Below are 18262 nucleotides of genomic sequence, written 5' to 3' on the forward strand. Positions count from 1 at the left end.
TATATATAAACACACATAGTGTGGAATAAGAAAAATATCCCCCATTCATAAACTGCTTCTGCCAGACAATGTGTATGTTTATTCTACTCAATTAACTCCTGAAAGAAGTAAATATCACAATTAAAACTTTCAAAATGGCAAAACTCTACAAATCTTTAATCTAATGATATTGTAGACCATGGATCTTACCTTCCAAACTACTTTGTTCAATACTCTCCGGTCATACTTTATGTCTTATTGCAATTCTAGTTTAATAGGAGCCACGGTGCCATAATGGTGTTCGATTAACAAATTCTATAATGTGCTTTTCTTTCTGCTTGAAGCTTACTAATTTTAGGCTAATGCTCCCTAGTCTGCAATTATAATTTGAAGATGTTAACTAACCTTCTTATATCCAAGGCTTTTCTCAATCCAGTTAACAGTTGTCTGTACCTCAGCATTTTATACTGGGTCTGCCTTAAATTTTTTGCCATATGACTTACTCTTCTCACTAAAAAGTAGAAAACATATGAAAGTTGAAATTCTTCTAAATTGCCCAATGGAATAATTAATCATGCCATGAATGAAAAGCCAGCCGTTGTACAAACTTTACTATTCCCCTACCTGTTTTCTGATCAGATGATATGAGTAATGCTCTCCAGATTATGATCATTCTGCCTGTGTTCCTTTTCACAGTCGCCTTCTAAGATAGAATGCAATTCTAAAGAGTTCTACCTAATTGTTCGGAGAAACTCACTCCTCAGTGGCAGAAAGCACATGTAGGAAGCTAGCAAAACTAGTTTATAACTCTGATAATCTGTACTGCTTGAATGTGTTCAGAACATTTCTTTATTTGACTAATTTCTGGTTTATAGCAGCTTGTTCTCAGTTTTTTTATTGAATCAAATTATTAAGTTAAAACAAATGACAAATTCTTAATCTTTTTTCCCCATTACAGACCATGAATGTAACTGCAGTATTGTTGGAAGCAGCAATGATTCCCTGTGTAACACATCGTCAGGCCAATGCGATTGCCTACCTGGGTACATCGGCCTACAATGCAGTGATTGTGCAGGAGGCTTTTACCGCAGCACCATTAACGGACAGTGCACTTTATGTGGATGTAATGAGACAGGAGCAGTAAACTCCCAATGTCACAGGTAAGGACATTATAGTTCAGTGGTAGAAAGGGTGGTAACACCATCAGTCAACACTGAATTCCCAGGAGAGACAAGCCAGCAACTAAAAGCAATAGGAAAATGGAAAGTAGCAATGTTGTAAGTAGCCCCACCTGTCTCCTCAGCCATTACCACGTAGAAGGTCACAGGCAGCAGGTGGATGGGGCACCATATCCTCCAGGTTTTCCTCCAATTCTCACAGAACTCCAGCTTCAACATGTACCTGAGTTTCTTCAACATGCTGAATCAAATCCTGTGGAGTCATCCTCATTGCACGATATTGTACTGCATTGTTTCAAAAATGCCTACCATTCAAGAACAGCTAGGGAGGTCATTAAATGCTAAAAGTATTCACACTGTCCATATCTGGTGATTGAATTAGAAGAAAGTTACATTGATTTATCATCTACATTTCTTTTATCATTCAAAGCACGGAACATTGAATTTGAAAGCCATCAAATATCTACACACATGGCAGGAACTCACATCTATATATTTATCATTACATGAAGATAGCTATATTTGGTGCATCAAAGCTTATGGATACTATTAACATTTCAAATGGCTTCTCCGATTAGGGGAGGCAATAGTCTATTGGGGTATTATCGCTAGACTACCCAGAAATTTAGCTAATGTTCTGAGGACCTGGGTTCAAATCCTTCCAAGACAGATGTTGGAATTTGAATTCAATTTTAAAAATCAGGCATTAAAATCTACTCTTGAAACCATTGTTGGGAAAACCCATCTGGCTCACTAATGTACTTCAGGGAAGGAAATCTGCCATCCTCACTTAGTCTGGCCTACATGTGAGCCAGTAGACCTAAAGCAACATGATTGACTCTCAGTTGCCCTCTGAAATGTCCTAGCAAGCCACTCAGCTGTATCAATTGCCTTGAAGTCTCAACAAAGAAATGAAACTGGAAGGACCACCTGGTATTGACCTAGGCACCAGAAAAGACAATGACAAAAACAGCTCTGTTGACCTATCCCACAGACTGCAAACTCTCTACTGGTTGGAGTCATACCATGCACATAGGAAGATGGTTGTGGTTGTTGGAGGTCAGACGTCTGAGCTCCAGGATATCTCTGCAGCAGTTCTTTAGGGTAGTGTCCCAGGCCCAACCATCTTCAGCTGCTTCATCAATGACCTTCCCTCCTTCATAAGATCAGAAGTGGGAATGCTCGCTGATGATTACACAATGTTCAGCACCATACATGACTCTTCATATAGCGAAGGGATCCATGTTCAAATGCAACAAGATCTGGACAATATCCAGGCTTGGGCTGTCAAGTAGCAAGTAACATACACGCCACACAAATGGTAGGCAATGAATATCTTCAATAAGAGACAATCTAACCACTGTCCTTGGATATTCAATAATTTTACCATCTCTGTCTCCCCTACCATCAACATCCTAAGGTCTTACCATTGATCATAAATTCAACTGGTCTCACCACATAAACACTGTGGCAACAAGAGCAGGTCAGAAGCTGGGAATACTCTGGTGAATAACTCACTAGATAACTCAGCATCCAAGGAATAGGAGAATCGACGTTTCGGGCATAAGCCCTTCTTCTGGTGAATAACTCACTAGAGTTATTCACCAGAAGAAGGGCTTATGCCCGAAACGTCGATTCTCCTATTCCTTGGATGCTGCCTGACCTGCTGCGCTTTTCCAGCAACACATTTTCAGCTCTGATCTCCAGCATCTGCAGCCCTCACTTTTTTTTGAATAACTCACCTTCTGACTCACTAAAGCTTGTACACCATTTACAAGGCACAAGTCAGAATTGTGATGAAATACTCCCCACTTGCCTGGATCAGTGCAGCTGTAACAGCACTCAGGATGCTTGACACCAAAGCAACCCGCTTGATTGGCATCACATCCACATTCCTTCCACCAGCAACACTCAGTAGCAGCAAGATGCACTGTGGAAATTGACCAAAGATCCCTAGCACATTCCAAGCCCATGAACACTTCCATTTAGAATGACAAGGACAGCAGGTACATGGGAACACCACCACGTTTTGCATCTGTTCGTATATTTATGTAAATTTTGAGTTAAAGTAGGGTTTAACAGTTGTCCTGAGTTTCAGCAGTACCACAAACAGCAGCTGCATTTATATAACTCCTTTCAGAGAGTAAGACAATCTAGCCATTTCAATAATCCAATTCCATGGATCTGATAGATGTCTAACTGCATCTCTGCTAATTTTCCTTCTCCTTATGATTTCTCTACTTATATAATTTCTTTATCTTTGATAACATGTACCCTGCATTCATTGTAGCAGCAAGTCTATTATATAGTAATACATTTCGGTAATGCCTTTTGAAACTGCTTTCACATCCACCACATGTCTTCATCTATGCACCTTGCGGTTTCCTAAAAATAAATGATAGGGAAAGTGCAGTCAGTGTGATGGCTTGAAATGTGTCTAATTTAATGCTAGAAGTATCAGGAATAAGGGTGGTGGACCCAGAGCATAGATCAGTACTTGGAATTGTGATGTTGTGGCCATTACAGAGACTTGGATATCACAGGGGTAGGAATGATTCTTGGATGTTCCAGGGTTTACTTGTTTCAAAAGGAGTAGGTCGGGAAGGTAAAAAAGGTGGAGGAGTAGCCATGCTAATCAGGGATAATATCACAGCTGCAGAAGGATCGTCGAGGAGGGTTTGTCTACAAAGTCAGTATGAGTGGAAATCAGAAACAGGAAAGGAGCTGTCACTTTATTGGAAGTTTTCCACAGGCCCCCCAATAGCAACAGAGACACAGAGGAGCACATTGGGAGGCAGTTTTTGGAAATGTGTGGAAGTAACAGGGATGTTATCATGCGTGACTTTAACTTCCTTAATATTGATTGGAACCTACTTAATTCAAATAGTTTGGATGGAACAGTTTTTGTGAGGTGTGTCCAGGAAGGGTTCCTAACATAGTATGTAGATAGGCTGACTAGAGGGGAGGCCATATTGGATTTGGTGCTTGGTAACAAACCAGGTCAGGTGTTAGATCTCTCAGTGGGAGAGCATTTCGGTGATCAGTGATCTCAACTCCATGACCTTTACTATACTCATGGAGAGGGATAGAGGCAGAATGGGAAAGTATTTAATTGGGGAGGGGGAATTACAATGCCATTATGCTGGAAGTGGGGCACCTACATTAGGAACAGATGTCCTCAGGGAATGCACAACAGAAATGTGGAGGTTGTTTAGGAAGCACCTGCTGATAGTGCTGGACAGGTTTGTCCTTCTGACACAAGGAAGGGATAGTAGATTGAAAGAAACTTGGGTGACAAGGGATATGGAACATCTAGTCAAGAGGAAGAAGGAAGCTTACTTAAGGTTGAAGAGGCAAGGATCAGATTGGGCTTTATAGGGTCACAAGCTGACAGGGAAGGAACTGAAGAGTGGACTTAGGAGAGCTAGAGGGGAGCATGAAAAAGCTTTAGTGGGTAGGATTAAGGAAAACCCTAAGGCATTCTACAAGAGGCTGGTCAGAGTGAGGTTAGAGCCAGTCAGGGATGGTGGAAGGAACTTGTGCCTGGAGTCAGAGGAAGTTGGGGAGGTCGTTTTTGTTTTGCTGCAGTATTCACTACTGATAGGGACCTTGACGTTTCTGAGGACAGCGTGAAACAGACTGATATGCTAGAACAGGTTGATAATAGGAAGGAGGATGTGCTGAAAATTTTGAAAAACGTAAGCCTAGAAAAATCCTCTGGGCTAGATGGGATATACCCTAGGTTACTACAGGAAGCAAGGGAAGAGATTGCTGCATCTTTGGTGATGATCTTTGCATCCTCACTGTCCATTGGAGTCATACCAGATAATTGGAGAGTGACAAATGTTATTTCCTTGTTCAAGAAAGGGAATGGGAATAATCCTGGGAATTACAGACCAGTCAGATTTACGTCTATGGTGTGCAAAGTATTGGAGAGGATTCAGAGAGACAGGATTTATGATTACTTGAAAATCCACAGTTTGATTCGAGATATTCAGCACAGCCTTGTGAGGAGCAGGTCATGCCTTCCAAAAGTTATTGAATTATTTGAGGACCTGACAAAGCATGTTGATGAAGGTAGAGCAGTGGATGTGATGTACATAGATTTTAGCGCAGCGTTTGTAAGGTTCCTCATGGTAGGCTCATTCAGAAAGTAAGGAGGCATGGGATGCAGGGAAACCTGTCCATCCGGATACAGAATTGGCTGGCCATAGAAGACAGAGGCTGGTGATAGATGGAAAGTATTCAGCCTGGAGCTCAGTGACCAGTGGTGTTCCACAGGGATCAGTTCTGGGACCTCTGCTTTTTGTACTTTTTATAAATAACTTTGATGAGGACGTGGAAAGGTGGGTTCAGTAAGTTTGCCGATGACAAAGTTGTGGATAGTGTGGAGGGCTGTTGTAGGTTGTAACGAGACATTGACAGGATGCAGAACTGGACAGGTAAGTGGCAGATGGAGTTCAACCTGGAAAAGTGTGAAGTCATTCACTTTGGAAGGTCAAATTTGAATGCAGAATACAGGGTTAAAAGCAGGATTCTTGGTAGTGTCGAGGAACAGAGGGATCTTGGGGTCATGTCCATAGAAGCGTCTAAGTTGCCACCCAGGTTGATAGGGTTGTTAAGAAGGCATATGGCGTGTTGGCTTTCATTAGCGGGGGAGTTGAGTTTAAAAGCCGCGAGATTATGCTGCAACTCTGTGCAGTCCTGGTTTAACTACATTTGGAATATTGTGTTCAGTTCTGGTGGCCTCAGTATAGGAAAGATGTGGAAGCTTTAGAGAGGGTGCAGAGGAGATTTACCAGAATGCTGCCTGGACTGGAGGGCATGTCTTATGAAGAAAGGTTGAGGGAGATAGGGCTTTTCTCATTGGAGCAAAGAAGGATGAGAGGTGACTTGATAGAGATGTACAAGATGTAGAGAGGCAGAGATAGAATGGATAGCCAGAGACTTTTTCCCAGGGTTGAAATATCTATCATGAGGGGGCATAATTTTAAGGTAATTGGAGAAAGGTTTAGGGGAGATGTCAGAGGAAGGTTCTTTACTCAGAGAGTGGTGGGTGCATGGAATGCACTGCCAGCAATGGTAGCAGAGTCAGATACATTAGGGACATTAAAGCGGCTCTTGGATAGGCACATGGAAGTTAGTACAATGAAGGGTAGGTAGGTTAGTTTGATATTACAGTAAGGTAAAAGGCTGGCACAACATCAAGGGCCGAAGGGCCTGTACTGTGCTGTACTGTTCTATGTTCTATGTTAACTGCATAAATTGAGCATACACTAGTCTTTAAAAATCTGTATTGACTGTTTCTGGTCAGTGCGCACCTCTTTAAATATTCATTAATTCATATTGTATTATTGACTCTCATCCACATTGTCAGTCAATGTAGTCAAAAGATGTGTACTTATTTTGTGTTCATTTTAAAGGTTAGTATGACATTATACAGAGAATACACTGTTTCTTGTTGAATGTGTTCAGGAGTGTGCATGTTTTCTATATTGGTGTTTTGATTGATATTTACTACTCATTCTTGTGATTTATTTGGTTGTACTTTAGCTTTTCTCAGTCTGTCTCTCTTGACAGTTTTAATTATGTGCATCTTAGAACACAGGTGCATTGCATTTCATTCTCTGCTTAGCAAAGTGCCCTTGCTATGATCTTCCCATTGAACGTATTCATCCATTTATCATGTTTTACCAAAAATAGAATGCTGACCTTGTCATCACAAGATTGTACATCTTAGAATAGTATAGGGAAATCCACTATCACCCATTCAGTGCTCCCTGTATTCAGGTATACAATCAAAAAGTATGTTATTCATTTTTATACATTTAACTATAATTTGTGGTCCATCATGAAGCAATCTATTCCACTTGTATGACCTGGTTAAATAAATGGTCAACTTTAAAAAAAAATCAGATACTGTACATTTTGTGGGTTTGCATTTCTTGGGTAATGAAAATGGATTTTTATTTTGTGAAATACTTCAGTATAAATTTAGTGAATGGGTCAGCAATGGGATTTAAAGCTCAGTGTCATATATACAATAATTTCTCTAATATAATTTGACATCAAAATGAGATGTAGCTCACATTAAATAAGTTCTTACATTGAATTGCATCAAGAAAATTGCCTACGTCAAGGTGAAAAGGGTTAGAAACTTCACTAGGTACTTTCAGTGTTCTAACTAGTTCTTAGAAGGCAATATAATATTTTTTCATTCAAAATAGAAGATGCCATAATGCCGTCATATTATCATTTCAGTCGTCTACCTTTTGCAGACTAGTCACATATTTATGTGGTCATTTAATATCTTCAGTTCCTTCTTTTACACTAAAAATACAAAACCCCGTACTTTTATTTTTCGATCTAAATACACATCATTTGTTTATGGAAATTCCCTCCCTACTTAAAGATGTTAGTAAATTTTCAGAGTTTACAAGAAATCCTTTCCTTGTTAATTTGATGATGTGGTTGCTATATGGAGAAATCATTATGAAGTTCTCAGATTTTTATCATCAAACCAGCTGCATTTACTTTGTATATCGTGGGTGGGATATTAATAACAATGACCAATTTGTGAACTACATCTCTAATGTATTATAGCAAGAATGATGAAATGAAATAATGAGAGAATATATCAGGGCCATTATTTGAGAAATCTATTTCCACGAGTTGAAGATTCTAGAACTGGGACATATTCTAAGAATTAGGGTCAGGCTATTCAGGAGAGTTGTTAGAAACCACTTTACACATGAAGAGTACTGAAGATTTGGGACACTGTTTCTCAAGCAACAGTCAATGTTAATTTTGTTAAATGTAAATCTGAGGCAGACAGATTTGTGTTAAGCAAGGATATCGAGGATCAGTGCTGGGTCCACTACTTTTTGTCATTTATATAAATGATTTGGATGTGAGCATAAGAGGTACAGTTAGTAAGTTTGCAGATTACACCAAAATTGGAGGTATGGAGGACAGCGAAGAAGGTTACCTCAGATTACAACAGGATCTTGATTAGATGGGCTAATGGGCTGAGAGGTGGCAGATGTAGTTTAATACAGATAAATGCGAGGTGCTGCATTTTGGGAAAGCAAATCTTAGCAAGACTTATACACTTAATGATAAGGTCCTAGGGAGTGTTTCTGAACAAGGAGACCTTGGAGAGCAGGTTCATAGCTCCTTGAAATAGAGTCACAGGTAGATAGGATAGTGAAGAAGGCGTTTGGTATGCTTTCCTTTATTGGTCAGAGTATTGAGTACAGGAGTTGGGAGGTCATGAGGCTGTACAGGACATTGGTTAGGCCACTGTTGGAATATTGTGTGCAATTCTGGTCTCCTTTCTATTGGAAAGATGTTGTGAAACTTGAAAGGTTTCAGAAAAGATTTACAAGGATGTTGCCAGAGTTGGAGGATTTGAGCTACAGGGAGAGGTTGAACAGGCTGGGGCTGTATTTCCCTGGAGCATCGGAGGCTGAGGGATGACCTTATAGAGGTTTATAAAATCATGGGGGGCATGGATAGGATAAATAGACAAAGTCTTTTCCCTGGGGTGGGGGAGTCCATAACTAGAGGGCATAGGTTTAGGTGAGAGGGGAAAGGTATGAAAGAGACTTAAGAGGCAACCTTTTCACACAGAGGGTGGTACGTGTATGGAATGAGCTACCAGAGGACGTGGTGGAGGCTAGTACAATTGCAACATTTAAAAGGCATCTGGATGGGTATATGAATAGGAAGGGTTTGGAGGGATATGGGTCGGATGCTGGCAGGTAGGACTAGATTGGGTTGGAATATCTGGTCGGCATGGACAAGTTGGACTGAAGGGTCTGTTTCCGTGCTGTACATCTCTATGACTCTATAAATGAAAACATCGCAGTCAAAAAACATCCTGTTAACCCAATACGTTTATAGTTGATGATACTATGGCTTTAAGGGGTATATTTTGTCCTGCTTTGTTTGAAGAAAGGTTTTGAGCCATAGGTAGTGAGCTGTCTCTTTCGAGCCAATAGAATAAACAGCTTGTGAGACCCTGGGGATTTTGTTAAGTTGGAACAGTAGAAGCAACATGAATGGTGGAGGCAAGCTCCCACAAACCAAGGTTTTAGTTTAGCGTTCAGTAGTTATTGGAGTTTTGAAGTTGGTTATTGAAGCTGCCAGACCTGTCTCTCTACCAGAAGTTTCTCATGGGGTTCTTTCCTCCTGTACTGGAGAAAGATCACATTTAAGACAATCTATTTTCATGAATTTGCATTTGCTAAGGGTATGAATATAGGATGTTACTATATTGGAACAGTTACTGTTTGATAGTTAAATAATCTATTATTCTGTTAAGTTTTCTAATAGAATTAAATTATATAAATTCTTCTTTCCTTTGTTGGGATTTTAACTGTGTATAAGAATAAAATGTGTTTTGCTTAAAGCTGAGTGGCATAACCAACCGAATTACATCTGGAACAGTGCATCTTTCACTTGCCTTTTGTTACAGACCAGGCCCGACCTCCTCAGAACATTTCAAGAAAAGAACCCAAATCCTAACTTTGCTGGTTGTTTCAAGCAGGTGAAACATGGATATTCCAGGAGGGATGTGGTTGGTCAAACCATGTAGTTTTAAACAAAACAGAATTTATTTACAAGATTACCAAATGAAACACAAGCAAGAGAGAACAGAATACCGAATAATTTAACCTGTTCGAAATCCTAACAGACTATACCAACTTAATGATGATGCTCCAAATACTTGCAACAATCCCCCTAAATACCCTTGGCACAAAAGATAAAATCAAATACAGGGTGTTACAGGATTGATGTCAGAGAGAGAGAGAGAGAGAGAGCATAGAAAACCTTCTTCAATGCAACTGTTTCTTGGATCAGCAGCTTCACAACTGCCTGACTGCTTTCAGTGAATAGCCAGACTGCAAAACAACTAAATCAAACCAGAGAAAAGCTGAGCTGGGAGAACTGGCCACTCCCTTTCATTGTACAAATGTTTTTTTTAAAACCTGAAGCTGTTTTACATGAGGCAGTATCTGCGAGCTATAATCAAATTAGCCCTAAAACCCATCCAAGTCCAGACTTTCCAGAACCTCTATTTTTATGATTTCATATTTTAAAAAAACACAAAGGACAACGTAACCTTGTTAAAGGAGCATCATCATCACACTTTAGATAGGATAAAAGATGGAGTTTAGGCTATCCCCTTGATATATTTGATGAGGGTTTGGTCTGGTCAATAACAGTCGTCAAAAGAACTAAGATTTCTATTGCAAGGATACATTGTCAGATTTATACCATAAAGATATAATGACTTGGTATTCTCACTACTAGCTCATAGTGTCCTTCAAATGTCATTTTTCAAATTCATCTAACTTTACTGGAATGAATATAAAAGTTGGATAATCTAAACTATTACCTCCATGTCATACACAAATACATTTAGTTCTTGTAAAAGAGTCCTGAAATGTGTCAAGTCCTTGATGCAACCACAATGGGGCAGATATTGATTGGGTGGATTACTCGTTCCTCCTGGTGAAGGGCTCTTGTCAGAAACATCGATTCTCCTCCATGGATGCTGTCTGATTTGCCGTGCTTTTCTAGCACCACATTCTCGACTCTGGGTGGATTATTTAGGCAACCAGGAGTGAGAGTGGCAGAGCTTGGCATGGGAAACTTGGAAGTGTATATTTCCTCACATGCTATGGAGTTCTTGGTAGGTTGTAACATCCCTGACTGCTATGTGAGGAGGGGAGGCATCTGGCCTCAGAGTTTTGTGATCCCTAACCTCTGTCCAATCCTAAGCTAGATCTGATCCTGAAATATTTCTATGGGTGTCTGATGAAGATGGGTTGCAATAGAAAACAGCACTCTTGCTCCTAATGGGTGGTAAACAGCGCTACAAAGGGACTTCATAGTTGTCTTCATTTCTTCTCAGGTACTAGCCTTCCTGAAATCTGTAGAGCCTGACCAGCCAATTTAAAATGTACATAATTGGCTCAAATCAGAGGTTTCCATCATTAGTAAAATATTTGAATTGCCAGCCCACCTTACTGCAGAGAGTCAACTGAATCGTTTATGCTGCATTCATTTTGAACTCCACTTGGATGAATTAGTGTTGATGCTCAGTTTTTAAAAGTTCTAACATCTGACCCCAATTCACAATTTTTGTGTATTAAAATCTATCCCGATAGCTCAGTTTATTTTAATACTAATGACACCTGATTACCTTAATTTGCCTTTTACTGACGATGAGATAGTCAAGGTTTCTAGGTTAATTCTAACTTGTAAATAGAAAGTTGGAAGATTTCCAACCTCCCTTTTCATTGCTGTACAACTGAGTTCAAGTGTTACAAGATAGGTCATTTTGCAGTTTTGCTTAATATTTTAAAATATACCAGTTCTGGAATATGTTCAAGTTACTGTTGCAGTTGACATTCATGTAGTCAAACATTAGCCAGTTCTCAACCACAGATAGTTTTCTCAAAGATGCTTCCCAATTCCATTTGGCATGTCAAATGAGGCAGCTGAAGAATTTGATCTTCATTTCTACACTTTCATAAATTCTTTCAAATAGGATTTAAAATATTCATTTGAAGAATGGCACAATATGCTTTTGAACGTAACGAAATATTAAAGTGAAGGAATTGCTTTGAAGGTGAAAGGATGTTAAAATGTCGAGAACACTTTAGCTTTTTAAGGAGTTGATTTCCCATCCTCCATTGGTAGCAGGAAGTGCTTAGTAATTTTAGCCGCTGTGCCACATGTAAGGGCTACCAGTCTACCTTCTGCCAATTCTTGGTTGGAAGGTGGCACAAAGTGGCCGCCTGAGGTGTGATTTTACGCAATTTCAGGAGTTGAAGCCCAAGATCAGCCATGCCTCATTAAAGGAGAGAGCTGGCTCAAAGAGCCAGCAATGCAAAGAGCCATGCAATGTTGACTCACAGTCTGATTCAAGAGGCAATTATTCTTTATCTGCTGTATTAAATCTATTCATGATTCTGAGCCCCTTTATGAAATCTCTTCAACCATCCCTGCTCTCAGGAGAATAATCAAGGTTCTTGAATCTTTCTACATAATGGAATGCTCCCAACACTGGTGCCATTCTGGCAAATCGTCTTGCAACCCTTGATAAAGCCTTGGCATTTTAAATACCTTGCATAGACTCCTCAATATGGATAGAATTAAAATAGATCCTGTGAGAGTCAGGAAATATTTATATGGAAGCTTCAGGATTTCATTTTTTACATGCATTGGTTGGACTTCAATAGACCCTATAGTAGCCTGAAAGACAGATGACACCCTTTATTCAAGAAGGAAAGCGTGGTAAAATATGTCAGTTATTCAACATTCCCCAATTAAGCCAATGGTGGGGAAAGACAAGGTTGAGCTCCCCAGGCCTAGGCCAATTAATGACCACTAAACGGCCTCATCCCTCTGCCATTGACAGAATATGAGTTGTGAGAAACAGCTGCGGCAGGCTTGCCACCTAACCTGTGGCTAGTGAAGTGGGCCTTACTCACACCTGTTAAAGTCAGCCCTCTGCGTGGCATAGAAACAGGCAGGAACATTTAAAACAAGCACAGTTATATAAATAATACATTCTGCAGTAAGAACAAGGTTTCAAGGAATTTTTGCACAGTGGGCAACCACTTGCTATTCCTGGGCCAGATTGTGCAAGATCCTTTATTGTGCAACTTTATTTTCAGTCTGGATTTTAGAGGAAATAGTGGTAAATATTTCCCGGCAAATCATCGTTGGCAATGGAGCCAGGTTCCTCTTTCAGTTCACATCTGTACAAACCCTACAGCCGTCTTTGACAGACAGCCAGACTTTGAGCCTGAGAGCATCCAGCTGGAAGCTCCTACCAGCTTCCTGGCACAAAACACAATTTATTCTCTGGTGATTCAGTATTAGATTTCACGTACACTGAAATATTGCATGAGTTGAGAGATATTTTTCTTTATAGCTGTAAATTTAACACTTTGGAATCTGTGTTTAGCATATTTTATTCTTACAATGTCTGTTATATTCCATGTAAGTCTACTGACACACAATTCAAGATCGTACAGTCAGGAACAAAGCCTGTTTTGTTTTTTGGAGGAACATCACATTTCTAAGTTGTGAGAAACTTCGATCTTCAGATTTTTATTTTGTTGCATCATCTATTTGCTTTCCTCTTGCCCCCTCCTCTCCCTGCTTGTAAATCATGACAGTTTGCGAAGCAAGCCACTGTAATTTGTTTTAATGCTGATGGCTGTAATCAGAAGGAGGCAGCTAAATTTGAACATACAAAATTCAATGGTTTCCAACACAGCTTGGACATAGGTTGCCTTTGACAAGTGGGAGTTAAGTGTCTCTCATAAGCCAATGAGGTTGACTGAGTTATTCCTGTCTGTCACTGTTGCATGTTTAAGACAAAATTCATGTTCTAAAGATTGACATGCGCTACCTTGTAAAGCAAGACTAATGTTTTGTTCTATGAAACTATGAATTTCTTTGACAAGCATTTGAATTGTAAAATGGCATCTTTCACAAATTTTGATGCAAATAGCATCATTTTTGGAATTGAATGTCAGATCTGCATGATTCTCCTAAATGAAGCCAAGTTGGAGGCTGTTCCCCCACGCTGGTATTTTAATGGATATTGTAATGAAAATTCTGCAGAGCATGTTTGGTATTCTGTGCAGCTGTTGTACTGTTTAATGAACTTTGGCAGTTTGAGTATGGTGCAACATGCAGATAAACTGAAATTCGGTTGTCAAAGAAAGGTAACAGCATTAGGAATAGGTTCATAAAATATATGTTCTATACAGAACACAGCAAATTATACTTTAACATATATACTACATATGAAGCATATAACACGAGGCCTATAACTATTCTTTGATTAAATTAATCATTTTAAATTTGACAAGGTTATACATATTACAGTTGACAGGTCACGTAATCCTGAAATTCTTTTGGCATCAATTCAAAACAATCTACATTGCATTATTCTTTGCTTTTTAAACATAAATGCTGAAGCAAAAATATATAACATTATTTATGTCCCTCTTGTATAATTTTTATCACTGAATTAAAAATCCATGGAATATTAATTCAGTTAAGCCATCTCAGCATCATTTTTAGGCTGGTTTTATGTACTTTTGGACCTTCATCATAACATGCAAGCAGTATAAGTAGTTCCTTGACTATGCAGGATCTCCATCCGGAACAATCGGTTTATTTGTGTTTGCTGATAATTTACATGCAGTTTGTTTGACAAATATTAACTAGAAGGTTAAGGGATGCTTTAGAGTTATTAAACCCTTAATTGCCTTATGTATTTTCTGATCACTGCAAGAATGCACTAAGTATGACAGAAGTAACAGTACTGATTTTGATAGTGTTGTGATGTCACCACAAAACCATAGCACTAAAGGAGCACAGACTCTAATTTAAAATAATCAAGATGCTTTCCAGCATTCATTCACGTCCCCTGAACAGTGGTTGGATCTCTGGATTAATCATCTAGCAATAATGCCATGAGGCCATTGCAACCCTATATATCCATATAATATCACAGAGCAGAAAATAGATGTTAAACATCAACCTGAGCACAGGTCAATGTATAATGTACACATGAGAAAAAGGACATTTTCCCGAGTACATACCATACATAGAGCAAAAAACAGTGAAAATCTTTTCCATTCTCCCTGATCCATCCTGCTTTTGAAACATAATCCTAACATCTAACGTGAAATTAAAATTAAAAATAATTCATTGAGGCTGACTTTAAAAAAGGTTAATGTCCAGGATAAACTGACATAGATTTAATCAGAAATCAGACACAGTATTGTTTGAACATTCTTACTTAGAATCATCTACTTAGCTGACTGTGCAATAATGAAAATGCCGTATAGTAGTTAAAAGCAAACAATGAATCAGCGTTAAGCATATTGTTCCAGCTAACCTAGAAAGTTTTTTTTAAAATAGCCCAGAGCTGCATGTCTGGAGTAAGACTTAAAAACCAGGTTGATTTTATGTGCTGTGACCATGAATACAGAAAAAAATTGCCACAGTGAATCAAGAGCAGAAAACCAGACCTCAGGGTAGTTTCTAAGTGTATGGCTCCCACTTATGACTGACAATAACAGTTTAATGTAATAAAGAGCAGTTTTTAAAAAAAATGAATCATTAGGTTTCATTTTCTTTCATTATAACTATAATGACAAAATACATTTGTTTTATTTAAAAAATGTAAATTACATCTTGTAACATTGAAAATATCCCTTAAACTTGATATATAGCAAAGTCTAATCCCAAATAATATGCTTAAAATAGATTTATTTTCATCATTATTTCTATTGACATAAAGCCATTTGGCTATCAGTGTGAACTCAAAATACAATAATGGAACCTCTCTATCACAAAGAAAAATATAATCAATAACAGGTATTTTTGAATCACAGAAAGGTTACAACCAAAGTGGATGTCATTTGGCCCATCAAGTAAGTGCTGGCTCTCTGCAAGAGCAATTTAGTTAGTCCCATACATTGTTCCTGTAAGTCTTGTAATTTTATCTACAGACAATTATCAAATGGCATACTCAAAGCCACGATTGAATCTGCCTCCAGCACATTTTAGATAATACATTCCAAATCTTAACCATTCTCTGCATTAAAAAGGTCTTTTTCTTGTGTTGTATTTCATTCCTTTGCTAATTATTTTAAATTTGTGCTCCCTTTAGTCCTCAACCCTTTCATCAATGGAATTAATTTCTAATATATTTTTAATCAACCTTTTCACAGATGTAATTACACACCTCTGGAGCAGGTGGGACTTTGTCTATATACTTTGCCTAAACCCCTTATGAGTTTGAATACCTCGATCATGCCTCCTCTGAATCTCCTTTTCTTTCAGGATAGCAGACCTTGCTTCCCCAATTTATCCACAAATTGAAGCTTTTCATAAGTGGGATCATTCTTGGAAATCTTTCCTGTATCTTCCTTCCTAAAGCATGGTGCCCAGAATTGGAGGCCGAAAGAGTGTTTTGTTGATGTACATCATAACTTCTCTAAGTTTGATGTATGTTGGTCATTATTACTTAATCTGATGACAACTGTATTGGTGTGTTTTCTTTTATTTTCTGCCTCCATCTTCCCACTGCACCTGACTGCCCACTTTATTTGGGAAGGAATGTGGTCTATCTGTAGAGAAGTGGTGACAAGAGTAATGTGTACTGACCAATGTACCAGGAGGGGATGTGCCTTGTGTAATGGACCAGACCAAATCCCTTCAAAATGTTTTAAGAAGATATCCTCAACCCTAACTTCTTATTATTTTTAAAGGCAAGTGACAGGCATTATGTTCTGGATGCAATTTGATTGGTCAGACTACCAGTCTTGAAATAAAACACATTTTATTCTTACATTATAGTTAAAATACAACAAAATAAAGGCAAAATTGGAATTACATAATTCTATTTGAAAACTTAACAGAATAACAGGTTATTTGACAACTAAACAGTAACTGTTCCAATATGGCAACATTCCATAGACACACGCTTGGAAAAGGCAAATTCAGTAAAATAATTTGTCTCACATGCAACTCAGGAGGAAAAACATCAAGAGAAAACTCGAGAGAAAATACCAGGGGGAGATATACAGTAGCTTCCAAACCCAGCGTCAAGACCCCAGCAACTGCTACTGAAAAACTAAAACTAAAAACCCTGGTTCTGTGGGGGGCTTGACCCCAGCTACTCAGGCTGCTTCTATTGTTTCATCTCTTTAAAAAAAAAGACCTCCAGGCCTCACAAGCTGTTTACTTTATTGGCTATGGAGCAGACCACCCTCACCTCTGTCAGAGATTTTCGCTTTGCTATTCAATACTGAGTTGGCAAATGGGATGTTTTGCCCTCACAGGCAGGAGCTTTCTTGCTAATGCTCACATCATTTTGTGTCTGGGAAGAATTCATCCACTGTTGCCCATGTCATTCAGAAGCTGTAAAATTCAACCCATTGATCACATTTGTTTTTAGACCTTCTTCCTTGATAAGACATACAATTTTGGAAAACAGACTTGTAGGACTAGACTCTGAATGATGATATTGGACCAGGGGCTGGTGATTTGCAAAATAGTATAGGGACACTTAAAAGCTTGAAGTTGGAGGAACACCTTTTAAAATTCTGGGGTAATGGCAAAAGATGCACTGCTTTGGATTGTCTGACACAAGCTTTTGAGCAGCACATATCTTGATGAAAAGGTGTTTGAACTTTAAAGCGCCATATGGATTGTACAAAATAATTAGTAGAAAGTGAGGACTGCAGATGCTGGGGATCAGAATCAAGAGTGTAGTGCTGGAAAAGCACAGCAGGTCAGGCTACATCCAAGGAGCAGGAGATTCGACATTTCAGGCATAAGCCCTTCATCAGTGCAAATTACGGTGAAATCAATTACATGATAAGTTTAATTGGAAATAGGAAAATATTGAATTTCACACATAGGCCCCAAATGGATTGGAGAAATTTCCTCTTGTCTTTTAAAAACAAAATTATCATATTTGTATGCAACTTGACGTACTGTCAGGATCTCCCAAAACAATTACTGTTTCTGAAAGTGAGTTCACTTTTGTTTCAAAAGAAAGTGTAGCAATGTGTATGGGCAAAGTTCCACAAACAGGACTGGAATAAATGGTTGGTCAATCTTGGCATTGACCAGTGCAAATTGAAAACATCCCTGCTCCTCTTTAAATTGTGGTACACAATGTTTTGCATCTACCTCAACAGTTGAACAGGGCTTCAGTTTAATTGCACCTACAATAATGTGATATTTGCCTTATGCTGCATTGAAAAGTTAGCCCAGATGAGCTCATATTAGAATTTTGATTTTTTTTTGGATTTGTTCATTAGATGTGGATGTTGTTGGCAAGGCCAACATGTGTTGTCCATTCCTAATTACTCTCATGAAAGCAGTGGTGAGCTGCTACCTTGAACTGCTGCAATCCATGTGGTATTGGTACATCTAATCTGCTGTTATGGAGAGAGTGCTAGGGGATTTTGTCCCAGCAGCAATGAAGGAGCAGTAATATTGTTCCAATTCAGGATGGTGTATGAGTTGAAGGGAAACCTGTCAGGAAC

At 38.8% G+C, this 18262-nt stretch overlaps 1 protein-coding gene across 1 annotated transcript in view; it reads left to right on the forward strand.

The window, feature by feature from the left end:
- LOC122564795 (multiple epidermal growth factor-like domains protein 9) overlaps positions 1-18262 on the forward strand; it is a 324564-nt gene that overhangs the window by 100637 nt on the left and 205665 nt on the right. Inside the window, exon 2 of the mRNA XM_043720030.2 lies at positions 938-1139. Coding sequence (XP_043575965.2) covers positions 938-1139 — 202 coding nt within the window. The remainder of the gene's footprint in view (positions 1-937; positions 1140-18262) is intronic.

Source organism: Chiloscyllium plagiosum, unplaced genomic scaffold (assembly GCF_037043375.1).
Source record: "Chiloscyllium plagiosum isolate Xiang-an unplaced genomic scaffold, Cpla_swu_hap1 HiC_scaffold_21, whole genome shotgun sequence".
Lineage (NCBI taxonomy): Eukaryota > Metazoa > Chordata > Chondrichthyes > Orectolobiformes > Hemiscylliidae > Chiloscyllium > Chiloscyllium plagiosum.